The sequence below is a fragment of the Bactrocera tryoni genome, chromosome 4, assembly GCF_016617805.1.
Source record: "Bactrocera tryoni isolate S06 chromosome 4, CSIRO_BtryS06_freeze2, whole genome shotgun sequence".
Classification (NCBI taxonomy): Eukaryota; Metazoa; Arthropoda; class Insecta; order Diptera; family Tephritidae; genus Bactrocera; species Bactrocera tryoni.
Genome location: NC_052502.1, coordinates 19,638,832 through 19,656,339, shown reverse-complemented (window position 1 = coordinate 19,656,339; position 17,508 = coordinate 19,638,832). Strand labels below are relative to the sequence as shown.

Sequence of the window (17,508 nt, the reverse complement as noted above, 5' to 3'; positions counted from 1 at the left end):
GCAATCATACGTTTTTTGGACTTCATTCTATTTGTTTGGGTTGTGGTGTAATTTTTGTGGCGCACACGCGTACAACAGTAACATAAATTGTGGTTGGAATTATATTTAGTGTTCTGAATAATGCAGAATTAAATTATATAAAAATAGTGATAAAATTTTTAGTGTAAATTGAATTGATCAAATATACACAATTGGAATGTGTATACAAAAATTTTAAAACGGAGAAATACATGTGCCATACAAACAATTATATTTATCTCGAACATACTAACGTGTAATAATTAAATAAAATAATAATTCTCTATGAGCTATATAATATTATCCTTTCAACTACATTCGTTCCATTGATAGTTACAGTAACGATTTGCTAAAAGTGGTAAGCATTAGGTAAACACGGAAATCAACAAATAGAAACAATCGAATATAGAAGTGAAACAAAGAAAATACATAAATCTAATTTAGTGTGTGTGAGAAAAAAAGTCAATCGTCACATTCAGAGCGTGTTTTAAAAGCTATCGGAAATTATTGAGCGAGTGGAACATTGTTTAATTGAAAGCTGTAGTTATCAAACAAATTGATGGAATTTGAAAATACGCAATTCATTGAAGCTGCTGCTGCGGCGTCGGCAACAACAAGTATTGCAAAAGGTAATCTACGAATTCTAAAGAATGTCCAAATAAAAATTATGTCTAAATGAATTTCTCTAATTTATTGCAGATATACCTGTCGCTGAACATATGCAATCCGGTTCCGGCCGCTTATCGTCCAATGACAATGACGCGGCAACCACACAATCGGCATCCAACGTTACATTGGAAAATAAACAAAACCACCCAAAAATGCAAAAACAGGCAATGTCTGCTGATGAGCGAAATGCAACAAAACGATCTCTAGTCATACTGGCAGCGATCTTCATTGCCAGCTTATTCGCAATGGCCTACGTATACATGATATTTCCCCAATTGAATGAGTAAGTAGTTTATGTTACGTGTGGATGGGGTGATCACTTCAATGCCAATGATTATACAAATTGTATACTGTTTTGTTGCTTTATTGCTTCCCACATGTGTACATAAATTTATGCATGTATGCTTTTTATTTGTTGCTTTGTGGGTTGAATTTTATATTAATGGCATTAAATTTAAGTATTTTGCATAAAAGAAGCTGTCGTTAATGGTAAAGTGTTTGATGTTTTCGATAAATTGATTGTATGTACATATTTAATTTGCTTTCAATCACTTAAAAGTAATTCAATAATTGACAGCAAATAGTTTGCCACTTCTGTGTTGGCACAATGTTAGACAATTTTTAAGGAGCTAATATAAACACTAATAGTTGTTTTAATGAAAGTTCATTCATATTTTTAATAGATGGTGAGAAGGCGATAACGCTGACTTGAATATAGCAAAGAACGTAATTAAAAATGAAAGTGAATGTTATAAAAAAAAAAATTATAAGCTATGCATTTTTTTCTATTAAGGCCTATGTAATTTTGCTAGAATATATATTTATGCACAACATACATACATATATATGTAGGTACGAAGACATAGGTACGTTGTGCACCTGTTCAAACTAATATGTATGTACAAAAATATGGGAAAATATGTAGACAAACACATCCGCTACAAAAATTCCATTTTATATACGCCCTATGTTCTTACAAATTAGTATTCATATGTGTTCATAGTTCGTTTTCAAGAAATTATTTAAATTACAGTTTTAATCATAAAAGTTAAAAAAAATTTAAAATTTTAAAAGAAAATAGAGAAATGTTAGACATATCACTTCAAAATTATAAAAATAATTCCACTGACTTAACTACATAAATATCTGTGAGATGAGCTAATAATCCTAAAGCCTTAATATTAATTCGAAATTATTAAAAACGTTAGTAACAGAAAAAATAATCTAATACTTAAGGCGGTAATATGTGCGCGTGTGATTATAATATCACAAAGCCTGCACATAGCTTGAAATTCAGAAACCGCCTTGAATTGAATTTGCAGGAAATATGACTCTTTACAAAATCAAATAAAAAGATATCTTATTTTCCATATACTAGTAGGGCAAAAAGCAAATTACATGGTGAACGATAATACCAGTAACAACAACAAAATGCCACGTTTTCTTTCCATACTTTTCCATTTACTATCTTAATAACTTTTCACACACTTAAATTGTTTTTGCAATTATATTGCAGTTTTACGCTGCCAACTGAAATTGACATTTGCAGGCGTAAACATCGTAATGTATACATATGTCTGTGTGTAAACAATGAATAAATCTTATATGCCATTATTGTGGCTTTTCGCAGAAAAAAATCAGCAAAATATGTAGATAAATATATTTTGTACACAGTGCAGAAGTACAATTAGAACACTAAAGAGAGTTAAGTATATATATCACATCAGTAATTTGATTAGATGCAGCTTTTCATATTCAAGTATAATAATCTTTTGTCGTAAAATATTTTATTTGACACTCAATTAAATTTGAAGTGTTGTGTTCAAAATTGTTCAGAATCAAGTTCAGCTGTTATGGCTGGCATACCTAAATACATACATATCTACATACAATGTATTATTATTAATTTTTTTAAATTTGCTTTGTTAGTGTACACAGTAGCTATTCGTTTGGTGTACATATTTGCGATTCTGTTTCAACTTAGTCACATGCAATACAAATTGAATTTCTTTCTCATTGTTCTTTTGTATCTGGAAAAAAATGTTTCATATATATGTGTATATATAACTGTAGTTGTTTTTATTGCAGATCGGAGAAGCAGCACATTAAGATACCCCGTGACATTCAAGACGCTAAAATGTTAGCCAAGGTTTTGGATCGTTACAAGGACATGTACTACTTCGAAGTGATGTTTGGCGTCGTTACGGCTTATGTATTGTATCCTTTTTGAAAATTTTTATGTCATCGAAAGGTTTGACCAAAATTCAAGGAATTTTTAACCTATGTTGTGATGCCAGTTTGTATATACTATGTACATACATATTTGTGTATGCATAACCACGTGCGCACATCTCTCTAATAATACACAAATTCCAAATCGAAGGGGGTTCTTGTGTGTGTATATCGAACATATGTATACTTATTATTAAATTTGGATAGCACCAACATTGCGAGGCGTTATTTACTAAAATATTTATGATAAATAACATAAGTCTTGCGCTCAATAGCACTTCATGTAAACTTTTATGTTAGGTGCTAGGCTAATTTAGCTTCCCCACTCTTATTCTTAGTCAAATAAACATTGTGGACGTCCAAAGTTCAGTCTAAGCTCTGAATATATGGATATTAAATTACCTTAAATTTGTCAGCAGAGTTACGTAATCTCGTTTTAAAAATTCAATTCACAAATTGGCTATACATAGAGTGCATACATACATACATAAACAACTAAAAGCACAAAGCTTAGTTAAATTTGAACGATCAGTTGTATGACATCTTCAAATGTGCTATAATCGTGCTATATTTCTCGCAGATTTTTCCGTGACTTGAACAATTATTCGTGCCAAATTTCATTAAGATATCTTGGCAAATAAAAAGTTTTCCATACAAGAACTCGATTTTGATCGATCAGTTTGTAGTCCGCTATCAATATTCTTGACAAATGAGCAGTTTTTTGAGGAGAAAATTACGTTTGAAAGATTTCACATCGATATTCCATAAACTGAGGGACTAGTTCGCTATATACACACGGATGGACATAGCTAAATCGAATCAACTCGTCACGCTGATCACTTATATTGCATATGTGTATATACATATATTATAAGATCTCCGATGTTTCCTTCTTGGTGTTATAAATTTTGTGGCGAACTTAATATACCTGTTAGGGTATAAAAAACGGGAACGATTACGTGTACTTTCACCGAGTCGCGGTGTATACATACATATATACCTATGTACTTTTATATAAGTGAGCACGATTTTTACAAATTAACCATAACAGTATCATTGTGTTTACATACATATACATATACGTACGTGCTTATGTATTTTTTTAATTTTGTTAATTCTTTTGACGTTGCGGCGCCGCAAAGCGACTGAGGCCAATAAACCGAAAGGCACATGTCTGCTAAGCAACAGAAAGCAACAACCTTGACCCAATTTCAATCTTAGTAGGTACATTTGTCGTCTGTATTTATGTCGCGTTCGACCACATTGTTGTTGCCTTCACTAATGCCATTGTTTAATACATATTTCATTTTCCTTTTCAGACGCTTTCGTCTAATACCGAATCAAAAATTTTAATACCTATGTTTGTTTGTGTACGTGCAGACATATAAAGTAACCTTTCGTTGCCACAGCACACGATGAAAGCGATCGTTGAAAAGGTCTGCCATATCTAAGCGCATGTGCGCATGCGTAAAGACATATCAATATGTAAGTCGAGGCGCCAAAAAGTCAAGATAATGCCATTAGTGACATTAAGGTAAACATTAGAATTGGAAAATCTCCAATGACACAACGGTTAGACACGTGAAAACACACACAGGCAATCTCCGAAACGTAGCTGAGAGTAATCGCTTTCCACATTTTTCTGTTACGGCATACTTTTGTATGTCAATGAACCGTTATCAGCCTATTTATTTATTATCTCTGAATTGTGAGTGTGTAACAAAAAATATGAATTCTAACGGGAGGTGTATGTGCATATGATGTAATATATAATAGATAATTATGCTTCGAATTTAGCTATGAGATAATATTTTTTTCATGCAGAGTATGCATTTATGTAATAACAAGATAAATACCACAAAAAAAGTTAAATCGGAGGCGCTTAAAAACCTCTGTGCTGTAAAGTGACAGGTTGAGATTTTAGTATTTCATCAAAATATAAAAGAGAGAGAGAGAGACATTAATGTTGGTTCAAATGACCTAAAAAGGCGGATACCATATAAAGTAGATAAATCTCGGAATCTTCGATATCAGACAACTATATCATATAAGTAACTTTCGTATAGTATGTATTTATATGTCAACTGACCGAGCAAAATCAAGTCCTTGTATGAAAAACTTTTTTATTTTACAAGATATCTCGAAATTTAGCAGAGATTATTACCAACGTTGCAATCTGATCGATCAAAATCAAGCCAAAGATCTTTTTATACTCCTTTATGCTATAAAAAATGCACCTAGGAAGGATGTTATAGCTTAAACGACGTTAACTTTTTTTTTATTATAAATAGAGTAAGGTAGCAAAAAAGCGGTGCAAATATTATCTGATAGTTATAAAATACTATGTATTCTTCATTTTCACAAAAAGTATCGGTTTTTAGTAATGTAATACGTGATCGTGAGTACTGCGCCATATAAAATTGAATAATTACAAATATGCGCTATCGTATCAATTAGTTTGCTCATGCACTGTAAATTGAAATATGATGTATATGGTACAGATGTATATTTTCCTATATACATACATATGTATGTATGAATATACCAATATACATATAATAAACTTTAAAATTTTTAAAGCTAGATTACATTTCAACATCCAAAGCGTTCTTTGGCTTGATTAGTAATCGAATTCAGAAAATAATTTAAATATGTAAATTACCGTGAGAAAGACATTTGCTGAATTTGCTGTTTACACAATAAAGTAGACAAATTCACTTTGACAGAATTATCGGTGCTAAAATTAGCGATCATGAACTCGTGGGAGAGGCAATATTAACGAATCGATATCTTTATTACTTTGGAATATTACTATTATAATATAATTCAAATTTTCGATTGAATTATATTTCTTTTATTATTTTCCCGTATCAACAATGTTTTCCTTAACTAATTTTCTCAACACACGCAAACAGCCTACAAACCTTTGCCATTCCAGGATCTTTATTCCTATCCATACTGTTAGGATTCCTGTACAAGTTTCCCATCGCCCTCTTTCTCATCTGCTTCTGTTCATCGTTGGGCGCCACACTTTGCTACAGCCTCTCGAATTTGGTTGGTCGTCGCCTGATACGCCACTTCTGGCCGAAGAAGACAAACGAATGGTCCAAACATGTGGAGAAACATCGCGATAGCCTCTTCAACTATATGCTCTTCCTGCGCATGACACCTATCTTGCCGAATTGGTTCATCAACCTGGCATCGCCGGTAATCGGTGTGCCCGTGTACACGTTCGCCTTGGGCACCTTCTTTGGCGTGGCACCGCCGTCTATTGTTGCCATACAGGCCGGCAAGACATTGCAAAAGATGAGCAGCTCCAGCGACGCATTCTCCTGGACATCGATGGGATTGTTGTCGATATGCGCACTGATCTCACTGCTGCCGGGTTTGCTGAAGAACAAGCTGAAAAAGAAGGTCGAATAAAGTGGCGTCTGGACGCAAACTATGGTAAACGGGGATTGGTTTATTGAACGGCGCAGTCAATACGACTAACGGGAATGGACAATGCGTGATTTTGTGTTATTGGTTGTTTTGTCGATTAATTTAAGTGCGTGCGTTAAGCGTTAAGAAAATGATATAAAGCTGAAAACATAGAAACACCCAACGTAGCTGCACGTGTATGTGTGTATGTTTTATATGTTTTTGAATTCTTTGATATTTTTTTATAGAATAATATTAGTGCTATGTACATGCTATGAATTCACCTATGTTACACATATGTAACGGAAAACAAATGAAATGCTGCAATATATAGCTTCCTTCCTTTGAATGTACATATGTATGTATGTATGTATATGTATATTATTCCAATAATACCTTAAGCTGCTACAAAATATAAGTTAGTTAAATTTTAATTTATTTATTTGCAAACTCTAGCACTTACATAGCTTTGCAGTATTCCAATCAGGGTTGCAATCTTTTTTTATTCCAAAAATTAAAAATCTAATTTTTAACCTCAACATCATCGATTAAATTTTCCAAATTAAAATTTTTAATGCTGAGGTTGGGATTAAAAATTAAAAAAACATTTTTTTATTCGGTTTTGTGGATTAAATTTTTTTTTAATCCTGTATGTTAAAAATTTTTTTCAGTTTCATTAAGTTTTTTTTTATTTTTCAATCCGGTATTTGGAATTAAATAAAAATTATTTCAAATTTTTAATGCAGTTATTTTTTAAATGTATTATTTGCAACCCTGATTCCAATTATTATTATTTTCTTTTCTGTATGATTTTATGAATTGCTCTAGACTAGTTGTAATATTCCATATTTGCTATGCTTAAAATATCTTTCCAATGTTTCACCTTATTTTGCACTAGTAAATGTAAAAATGTAAAAGACATTCTCAAAAGTGTGTCCACAAGTGAAATGAATTTCCTAAATACAAAATTTTTATTAAATTTAAGTGTCAATATAACCTAAGTGGCCCCTCAGCATGCAATATGTGTAAATGTTAGTAGATAAATTGGTCTAAGTACTCCTCTAAAATTGCCATAAATGCATAATCGGATCGTAGATCGAGCGAAAAATTTTTCGAAAACGATTTCATAACTTCCAGATGTGTACTAGAGGCCGGAAATGATTTATATTTGCATTAAAATGTTATAAGTGATTTGCTTTGTATTAATTATTATATTAAACACCATAATACGAGTAATATATTATAATATATAGTGCAAATTATTCCACAAAATAAAATAGTATTTTGAAAAACCATAATGTTCCGAATTTATATATATTTTTTTTTCAATTTTTCTTTTCAGCAGAAATTTCATTAAATGGCAAAAATCTTGAAATAATATTAATTGTTTAAACTTTTTCAATTTGCATAATCGCGAAATGATATTTTTTTAATTCTTGTAAGAAAATTCTTCGGGGAAAATAAATATGAATTTAAAGAAGTGTTCAAATATGGCTGCGGTTGATAAGAAATAATGTTTCTTACAAATGTGTTAATTATTTGGGCGATCATAACCTAACATTTGGTTATCGTACTTTTAAATATGGACTCCTGGGCTTGTATTTTATTTTCATATACATATATATATTTTTATTATTAATTATTTTGAGAAATCCATGCTCAAATATTGATGAGGTTGACTGAAAAGAATATATCTTAGTGCAGTTCAATTATTTAGACAATCATAACCTAGCATTTGATGATCGTAGTTTCGAATACGGACTACTGATACGTATAGTAAACCAAAGAATTCAAAATTTTGCATAAAAAATATGTTGCTTTTATTTACTTTCAACTTAAAATAATAAGTATATTCATTGTATCTATGGTTCAATAAAAATAATACATATATAGTGCGACTCAGTTAAATGAAATATGGAAGATATAATATATTTTTTGTTTTTTTTTTCGATTTTGTATGTTGGCGCTAAAGGTCAATTTGGTTGTTCAATTACATTTTTTACATGATGTGGAATGTGCGTTTTCCATTTCTACAATTGATTTTGAGATCTCTGCAAAGCATATTCCTATCAAAAGTAGCAATTATAATTAAATTTCTCTCATATAAGCGCAAAGGCCAACATACTCTTTGGAAATTTTACTTATATAAGTGCTAATATGAATCCATGCATGTTAAATTAATATAATAAATAATATAAAATATATTTTAGGTGATGAGATAATTGTTGATTTTTTTTAGTTTTGTTTTTGTATATAAATTAGCTTTTTTATGTGAGCATTTTAAGAAATGACCAGTTGCCGCTTTAAGCTGCCGAGGAAACTTTTATCTGGCATTTGTAGTCTTCGTTCCGTTTGTGTGATGCCGATGTCGATAATGCAGTTACAAGAGTTTATTGGACCTTTTCGGCCCAATAGGCATATCCATGCAACTATTCTGATGGCGTTAAATCCTTTTCTGGTTCATTTTCATTCAAAATCTGCGAGAGTAAATCATAAACCGGCTCGAATGCTTTTTTCGCGCCACTATTCGTCAAATTCTTATAGTCGAACATGTCGTGATGACTAATGGTGTTGTCTGTTTGCAGCAGACCCTTATCAATGCAAACAGTTTGCACCTGATTGAGACCAATTACTTTTTCCTTAACAATTCGATTTACCGCATCGTTTTTCTCTCTCAATTTATTTGGTAGCTGACCGCGAGGCAGTAATGTCTGAAATTAAGTGTAAAATTAGAAAAACGATAACAATTCTACGCCGTGCAAATAAGATAAACATCAATTGTTTACATAAACCTTGTTAAAAATTAACTTACAGGTAATACGATATAAGTGTCCGGCAACTTCGCACGTATTCTTTGCACAATTTCCACTATACCTTCCGCTATCTGCTCAGCCGTATTTTCCGTATTATTAGTGCCCACATGCAATACCACAATCTGCATATGAATAGAGAGATAATATTCCCAAAAATTATGTTATAAAAAATGTTGTAATTACAGAATATCCAAATCCATACTGCTAAATACAAATATTAATTTAGTTTAAATTAATCATATTTTATTTTAACGTCCTACTTTGCAGCTTCTTAAAATTGTTACTCACCTTCGGTTTAACATTGTCCAGTTCACCGTTTTCCACACGCCAAAGCACATTTTCCGTTCTATCACCACGTATGCTGAAGTTAAGGCAATGCATTGGTGCAAAATATTCATTCCATGTTTCCGAATCCTGCAGTGTTTCTAGAACACAATCTCCCAGAAATATAACGTCAGGATCCTTTTCACGACATTCAGAAATAAATCGGCGATGAATGCTGTTCGAAAAATTTACAACTCAATAAGTATGTAGGGTGGATCAATTAATTGGGAAACTAATTAACATACCAAATCCAGCGTTCGTCGCCATCTACGTCCGGGTGTTGGGTGGGCACAGCACAGGGGTTCATTCTTTTTATTTTTTGGTTTTTGGCTAAGGAAATAATTTCCACACTACCTAAATATACTTAAAATTATTCGGAAAAACGTATAAGGTTTTCGTAAATTTTGTTTCTTTCTTTAAGATTTTTCCGGCAATTAATATTTCAATAAATTTACAAAAAAGAAATTCGGCAGACTAGTCTGACGTTTATCTAATGCTTCTTTTCTTTTTACTAACCATTCACAATAGTGTTTCTGTGTACTTTAATGAAAAGCTTTAGTTTAGGGGCCTGCTAAAGACATTTTAATGGAAATCAAAAATAAATGTCGATTTTGTAACTTGGTAATTAACCGTATCGCAAAAGAAACATTTATTTCAAAGCGCAATAACAACAACTCACATCAAACATCACTTTTACATGATTTCCCATATTATAGTACGTTACGTACACCTGACAGTACTGATACCAGAGAACGTATAATATATGTACGTTCTCTGCTGATACAACGAAGAAACGGAAGTTTTAACCCATGAAAGATAAATATATACCAAATTTTATAATTTAATAAATATATTTGTATTTAAATTAATGTAGCCAATTCATGTTTGTGAATACGTATGTACATTTTCTAAGCTAGTTTATGCAAGTGGTGGTAAAAATTACACATCCATAAATATTCAGGAGTGCTTGCAAAATAATTGCCATATTAATCCGTTCAAGCGAAATCATTTAGTGCAAACGATCTGTCTGCAATTCAGTTGCTACTCTGCGAACTACTATAGCCCATATAAGCCTGGCTGCCTTGTTCGTTAATTGATTCGGTTTCCATTACGTGTTCTCCAAGACTATCGCCAGCGTCTTGATACAACTCATATTCATTACGCGCCATCTCACGCAATTCTTCTTCCGTATGCGACTGTTTATGCACACCCAGATCTTCAATTGAAAAGAAGCCACGACTACAGGTGTTACATATATGGGGTTTATCACTTTGGTGACGCTTTTCGTGATCAATTAGATTTTTTCTTGTTATAAAACGTTGCGAACAAAACGAGCACACATGTGTGCGCAAGTTCTTATCATGACTTTTCATATGGGATTTGAGGCCTTCCACTTGGGCGTACCGCTTGTGACAGAGTTCACAATTGAACGGACGTTCGCCAGTGTGTAGACGTTCATGGCATACTTGCGAATTACGTGTACCAAAACGTTTGGGACAAAAACTGCATGGAAAGCGTCTTTGGCCCTCGTGTACGACACGCACATGGCGAGATATAGCATTCTTATGGTTGAATTCCTGCGGACAAATGCTGCACTTGAATTTCTCCAGATTCGGTTTATGTATACGCATATGCGTTAATAACTCCGTGCGCGTTACTTTGGCAACGCCACATACTTTACAAACGTGATCCTTGATTTGGGCATGTCGTTTCAAATGTTCGGAGAGTGCACGCTTTGAGCTGTATGTCTTGAAACAGTGTTGACAAATATGATTTATCTCTACTTCTTCATTCAGTTGGGCTTGGTGAAGTTCTAACATATCCTGTAGGCCGTATGAAAACGTAGCTGCATTGAAATACAAATGCAATCAATCGACTTATTTACAATTATATACGGTTTCAGTAAAATATTTAGATTACCTGTATGTACGACTTGTCGATGAGTCTCCAAGGTATTGCTCAACTTAAAAACGGCGTCGCAGCCATTTAAACCACATATAAATCTTTGTTTGATTAAATGCTTAGATTGAATATGCGTATGTAGATGTTCGTAGCGTGTGAAGTCCTTCTGACATTCCAAACAAAGAAACGGCTTCTCAAATCCTTCATGCACGGCCCGAATGTGAGCGTCCAGGTACACTTTTTTATAGACTTGTTTATCACAACGAGGACACTTTAATGACTTTTTGTTGCGGTCACGTTTACGGGAGGATGCACTAAACCTTTGTCTTCCTCCTACAGTTATTGGTGAATTATTAAGAGACATACTGGACGTATTGGCCGCGCCATTCCTCAAAGCATGTTCCTCATCATCTGCATCATCGCTAATAGAGTTATCTGCTGCGCTTAATGCATTACGTTCATAGAATAGGGAATTATCTTCCTCGTATTCCGAATCAATTTCATGCTTTACAACAATATTCGATGAATTTTCCGAATTATCATCATTTGGTAATATAGTTTCAGACTCTGACTTATAATAGTTTTCCGGTTCTGTTTTAATTGGTCGTTCCATCAATGGAGCTAGTTCTGGTAAAAGCTAAATTAAAAATAATAATTATACAAACAAAACCATATTTTTCTGTTAAAATAACTTTCAAAAGTGAACTTAATATTCATACGTATAAAAGACCATATATTCTTACCAACTGATCATCATCATCATCATCATCATTGAATTGATAGCTTCTTTCCCTTACTACAGTCTCCGTTTTTATCTCTTTGGTAATTTCAATTGTTTGAAACGTTGGTGTTTCAGCAGAAGTTTTGGACATTTCATCATCCAAACTATTAACAATTTTGTATAAGACTTCCGCAGAATTAATGGCCAAGTTTCGAAACTCTTGGAAATCAATCATTTTTTCATAGCATAGTTGACAGAGACTTCGTGGGTAAGCATCTTCATCACTATCCTCCGATATTTCCAAGGAAGTAAATAACATGAATAATTTTTGCAATTGCGGTAGCAAACTAAGATTATAACTATGATTTGTTTCAGAATCATTTTCGTTATCTCCTTGATTAACCTTAACCTTCAGCTGGTGAAAACTAGTAGGCGTATCCTCCTTCTCACGTCTGCGACGTTTTTGCAAACTGCTTAAGCAGGTTCGACAAAATTCTTGCAAATTATTGCGCGTAAGTTGATTATTCATAATTTCACTGCTTCACAATTACTATATTTTATAATTATTTTTCACAAAGTTCACAATTTGTCAATATCAAAACTATAATCGATTTTCTATGAATTTTTCTTGAGCGTTGGTTATTTTGACATTTCCTGAATAAAACAGTGTTGTGACATCATTGCATCAGCTGCTAATAATAAGTTGTTTTAAACCGGTTTGGTTTTTTAATTTGTAACATAGTTTGCTTTAACACATACATAGTCCAAAATTCTATTTTCTGCAAATATCAATTTTAATACACCCAGTTATTTTTGAATTATTTTTATTAAATTGCGTACCAAAAAGTTGCATAAAATAAAAGTAAAATGCAAACATGGAGCAGGGTTGCAAAGTAGTCTACTAACTGAATTGACAGGATAACAACTAAAAACAGCTGTGCGTAAACAAAACAATTTTCTTCAAAATTTGTTTTGATTTGGCATGGAAACAATTCACTGTTTTATTTAAATAATTATTTTCAATTTATTTACAAAGATGTAAAAAATTATAATATTCATAACAATATATTAAAAACTACTAACACCTTTCGAGCAGCTTGGTAATTCTAAATCCGTCTCTTCTTTTGCTGACTCCACTATTGTTTCAAAAGGTTGTTCTGTGACCGAGGGAATTATAGCTTTCAGTGTCGATCCCTTTTTATGGGTTTTCATGTGCGCTCGAAGTGCTACAATCTGTATAAAACGTTTGCCACATAATACGCAACCATGAGGTTTTTCACCAGTGTGCCTCATTTCGTGGTGTTTCAAAGTATCTTGTTTGCCAAAACTGAGATCACAGAATCTGCAAGTAAAGGGTCGGATTCCCTTATGTACAATACGATCATGCATTCCAAGATTCCCAGAACTGTTGAAGACACTTGGGCATTTTGGACAGGGCCATTGTTTCTCTTTTGTGTGGTAATTAATGTGTGCGCGTAGTTCATTTTGTGTAGTTTTTTTCATGCCACAATAAGTACAAATATAATTTTTAATGCCGGAATGTCGCAATTGATGATCCTTATAAGTTCGTTTAGAACGATATCTTTTGCCACATTCTTCACATTTAAAAGGGTAATCTTCTTCAGGTGCGTGTTTATAGCGATGCTCTTTGAGTGTGGTTACATTTCTAAATGTTCTTCCACAATCCTCACAGACATATCTTTTAGGTTCACGACTTTCATAAGGAACTGCTGTATGTTTAAGACGGTAGTGGTTTTTATAAGTATTTTCACGCTTGAATATTTTACCGCAACCTTCAAACGAGCAGATATATTGCAGTGTCACAGGTCCGTGATCTTCACGTACATGGGCACGGAAATGAGCTGCTCTATTAAAGCTGCGATTGCATTCATTGCACACATATGGCTTCAGGCCTTGATGGGTACGTAAGTGGGCTTCATAATTTTCCCAAGTTACACAACGTCGAGGACATTGCTCACATTGAAATTTCACTTCAGAAAAATTGTTTCTACTTTTTTTAGCGGGTGGCATTCTTAAGGAACTATCTCCGCTTTTTGCAGGTTTCTTCGTTTTATTATGAGGAAATATTTTATGCTTTATAATTCTGGTTTTGTTGGTGTCCCCTGTTGTTGTTGATAAACTTGGGGAATATTCACCATTTCCACTACCTGGTTTGCCACAATCGTCTTCGTATTCATTGTGTTGCGCATCTGTAGTTTGAATAGAAGTATCTATATATTGAAATCTTTGATCATTTTGTTCCACGTTTGTTGCTCTCGAAAATTTTAAATCATCCAATGTATCTTCATCGTCTGATGTAGTCTTTTGGTCTCCTTTAATATCACTTATATCTATCTCTATTTCTTCAACAACTTCATCAAATATTTCCTCTTTAAAATCTTTATTCATAGCACTGTGTGTACCGCCAGGGTCTTGAAGAATTTTTACTACCTGCCAAATGAATTGAAAATGTATTCAAAAATTTAGATATCATAATTGTTTTTCATACCGTATTTTCTATACAATTTTGAAGCTTTTCACGACTTCTTGTTGAGTATATATATCCATGAAGAACTTCAATATCAGAGATTCCCACACTATTATCTTGTTGGTCTTCACTACCTTGACCACTGTCCAACAACCTTTCATCTTCGAAAGTTCTACTCGAATCTTTATGCTCTTTTAGAATATTGTTTAAAACGAGATGTGACTGAATAATTTTATCACGGAAATCATTAAAGGACTGTAATTTTTTATGACATTTATAGCATATGAACTGCGGTAGATCGTCAAAGTCTTCTGGTGACGTTGAATTGCACGATAGTACAAGTTTTTCGATATCTTCATTCTCATAAATGCTATATTTTTCACCCAATAGCGATGACTTGTCTCCCAGTTCATCAAGGCACGTCCGACAGAATGATTGCATATTTTCATGTGTTATTTCACTCATTTTGTCAAACAATTTTTAAAGCGATAATTTCTTTCAAAATAATAAATATTCCCAATAACAATATATGAAATTAAATAAGAATTTCGTCCTTTTGTTTATAAAATTGCCGAAGAATAAAAAAATACAAATTGTTTTGACAGCTAATAAATTTGTACGGTTGCATTCCACAATGTGTTGTAGTGCCAGATTGTCTCAAAAATAATATACAAATTGTTTTTGACAAAAAAAATAAATAAATTAAACAAAATTAAATAAGTATATAATGAGATAAAATGTTTATTAAGCAAATAAGCTGTGTGAAGGTATATAAATCATTTAATACTCAAATTGCTGTCAAACATGCATAAAGTGTTTCTTACGAGGAATTCGAAATATTGATAATTGGCAGATAAGAAACAGGCCTTTTAACATTTTTATATACAGCCATTTGAATACATATACGCTTTGTTTCCGCAGACAACCGCTATTTCCGTTAATTCTACCAAAGGTGACAGTTTACCGACGTAATCATTAAAAATGGCGGTTTCGCTAAAGAAAAGAGCAAATATTACATTTAACTATTTTGAGAAGGAAAGAAACATAACTACAAGCTTTGGAAAAATAATTATACGCTTCATGTCAGGTCGGTATCAGGGATAGTATTGTTATCAGACAATCCAATTCCGACATAAGTCTGGCGGTAAATCATATAGAACAAAAAGCAAAAGGTATTCTAACCTGATTACCTAAAACCAGCCACAGCTTTGCTCAAGCTATGGGCAACTGCCATGTCGCATAAAATCGACGAAGAATAATTTTCGAGTAAAATTATATTCTTTAATCAGTTTCACATAAATGCAAGAGTAAGGCGTAAATTCCTATGTGCGAGGACACTCCTAAAGCACCCGATTTATCGAACCATCACAAAGTACTTTTCGAATTATGTTTAGAACGTCGAGGTCCAAACTGAAAACTAAACAGTGTTTCCATATTTTGACTGCCGCCACCGAATCCCAATACTAAATTAGGCTCAACCGTTTCCACGGCAATCGGGTCTACGTAACCGGGATGGACTCGGATTTTTAGTCGGCCAAGCATTGTCAACTTGTCAGAATTCTGCCGCTAGAACAACAAGAACTAAATTAGGTTCAACAACAGCAAATAAGCATGCATATAACGTGACTTCAGCAAAAAGGTAATCTTTCACGGTTAACAGTACAGCAACATTACCAACCTTTTAACCCCACAACAGTGAAATTTCGATCTACTTTATCTCCCCGGTAAGTGAAATTAAATGAAAACAAGTTTCATATCGGTTTTTAAATGTATATATTTATGTATATTTACTATTAATTTGTAATATAATAGGGTATTCATAAAAACACGTAAATGGATTTAATAAGTGTAGCATTATAATTATTTTACAAGTACGATTTGCCCTAAAATGTTCATTTTCGTTTTAAATTAACGATAAAAATTGTGTCAAATGCTCAATATCTAATTTATCCGATTTTTTCAATTGCATTTGTTTCATATTTTACAAGCTTGTGATGAAAATGACAAATATTCCAATACGTTGCAGGCTATATATGTACGTATTTCTATGAGTACCGCTAAAATATATAGTTCATTACTTACTATAACTCAATTCTCTTAAGCGTTAGAATTTTTTTCATTTAGTAACTTTAAACTTATATAACTACAAATGTACTAATATATGTAATCGCATTATTATACTTTTACTAAGATTAATTAAAAAATATTTATCCAGTTATTTTTTTAGCATTTACATTTAGACTTAATCTTAGTTCATTATTCCTCATTGAATTGTGATCCTTATTATATTGTAGACAGTAAGACAGACAACAGATTCACATGTTCACGTTTACATATACAATTACAAACTATAATATATATTTATATTTTTTTTTACTGTAGGTTATAAATTTGTATGAATTCATTGTGCATAATCATATTTAATATTAATAATTATTTTACAAATTCCTTAAACTTTGTTAGCTAAATAATAATAGATCAGTTATATGTAATACTTAAATGTAGATATGAATTATTTAAGTATATGTTTACAAATATGTTTATATATTTTTTTAACTTTGCCTATGTGCCAAAAATAATAAAACAAAATACAAGTTATATAATCAGTTCTCTTCTTAATTTCCAATGTACAAGTATGGTAAAAAATATATTAAATTAATTTTTTTTTTAATTAATATTATTTTTTTTATTAAAAATTTCATACTTAATTTTGGAAAACTTTACAAAGTGAGTGAGTAGTAAGTATGAAACTTTGTTATTTTTATGATTATTATTATATACTATAAATACGCAATTTACAAATTTTATATACAAAAATTGTTAGATAATTAAAAAAAATACGATAATAAAATAAGCACGATTTTTGGCGCACCAATGTCGTATGTTTAGAAAATACAAGTACTTTTATTAAAATTTCAATA

The 17,508-nt window shown here is 32.2% G+C and overlaps 4 protein-coding genes across 4 annotated transcripts; 1 reads left to right on the top strand and 3 right to left on the bottom strand.

Moving 5' to 3' along the window:
* Window position 1: 1 nt before the first annotated feature.
* On the top strand, window positions 2-6,861 carry LOC120774397 (transmembrane protein 41 homolog). Its single transcript, XM_040104015.1, has 5 exons — window positions 2-92; window positions 352-647; window positions 718-970; window positions 2,776-2,904; window positions 5,835-6,861. Exons 2-5 carry the CDS (start codon window positions 578-580, stop codon window positions 6,340-6,342), a joined length of 960 nt encoding a protein of 319 aa, XP_039959949.1. The 5' UTR covers window positions 2-92; window positions 352-577; the 3' UTR covers window positions 6,343-6,861.
* Window positions 6,862-8,207: 1,346 nt separating this feature from the next.
* Window positions 8,208-9,969, bottom strand: LOC120775718 (platelet-activating factor acetylhydrolase IB subunit beta homolog). The gene is made up of 4 exons (XM_040106030.1): window positions 9,722-9,969; window positions 9,441-9,651; window positions 9,152-9,274; window positions 8,208-9,050 (listed from the first exon to the last, which is right to left on the bottom strand). Exons 1-4 carry the CDS (start codon window positions 9,781-9,783, stop codon window positions 8,769-8,771), a joined length of 678 nt encoding a protein of 225 aa, XP_039961964.1. The 5' UTR covers window positions 9,784-9,969; the 3' UTR covers window positions 8,208-8,768.
* A 324-nt stretch (window positions 9,970-10,293) lies between these two features.
* On the bottom strand, window positions 10,294-12,742 carry LOC120775442 (zinc finger protein 84). The gene is made up of 3 exons (XM_040105628.1): window positions 12,122-12,742; window positions 11,397-12,015; window positions 10,294-11,322 (listed from the first exon to the last, which is right to left on the bottom strand). The coding sequence occupies exons 1-3, from the start codon at window positions 12,626-12,628 to the stop codon at window positions 10,511-10,513; spliced, it is 1,938 nt and encodes a 645-aa protein (XP_039961562.1). The 5' UTR covers window positions 12,629-12,742; the 3' UTR covers window positions 10,294-10,510.
* Window positions 12,743-13,157: 415 nt separating this feature from the next.
* On the bottom strand, window positions 13,158-15,099 carry LOC120774797 (zinc finger protein 709-like). The gene is made up of 2 exons (XM_040104589.1): window positions 14,609-15,099; window positions 13,158-14,550 (listed from the first exon to the last, which is right to left on the bottom strand). Exons 1-2 carry the CDS (start codon window positions 15,050-15,052, stop codon window positions 13,168-13,170), a joined length of 1,827 nt encoding a protein of 608 aa, XP_039960523.1. The 5' UTR covers window positions 15,053-15,099; the 3' UTR covers window positions 13,158-13,167.
* Between the last annotated feature and the right edge of the window lie 2,409 nt (window positions 15,100-17,508).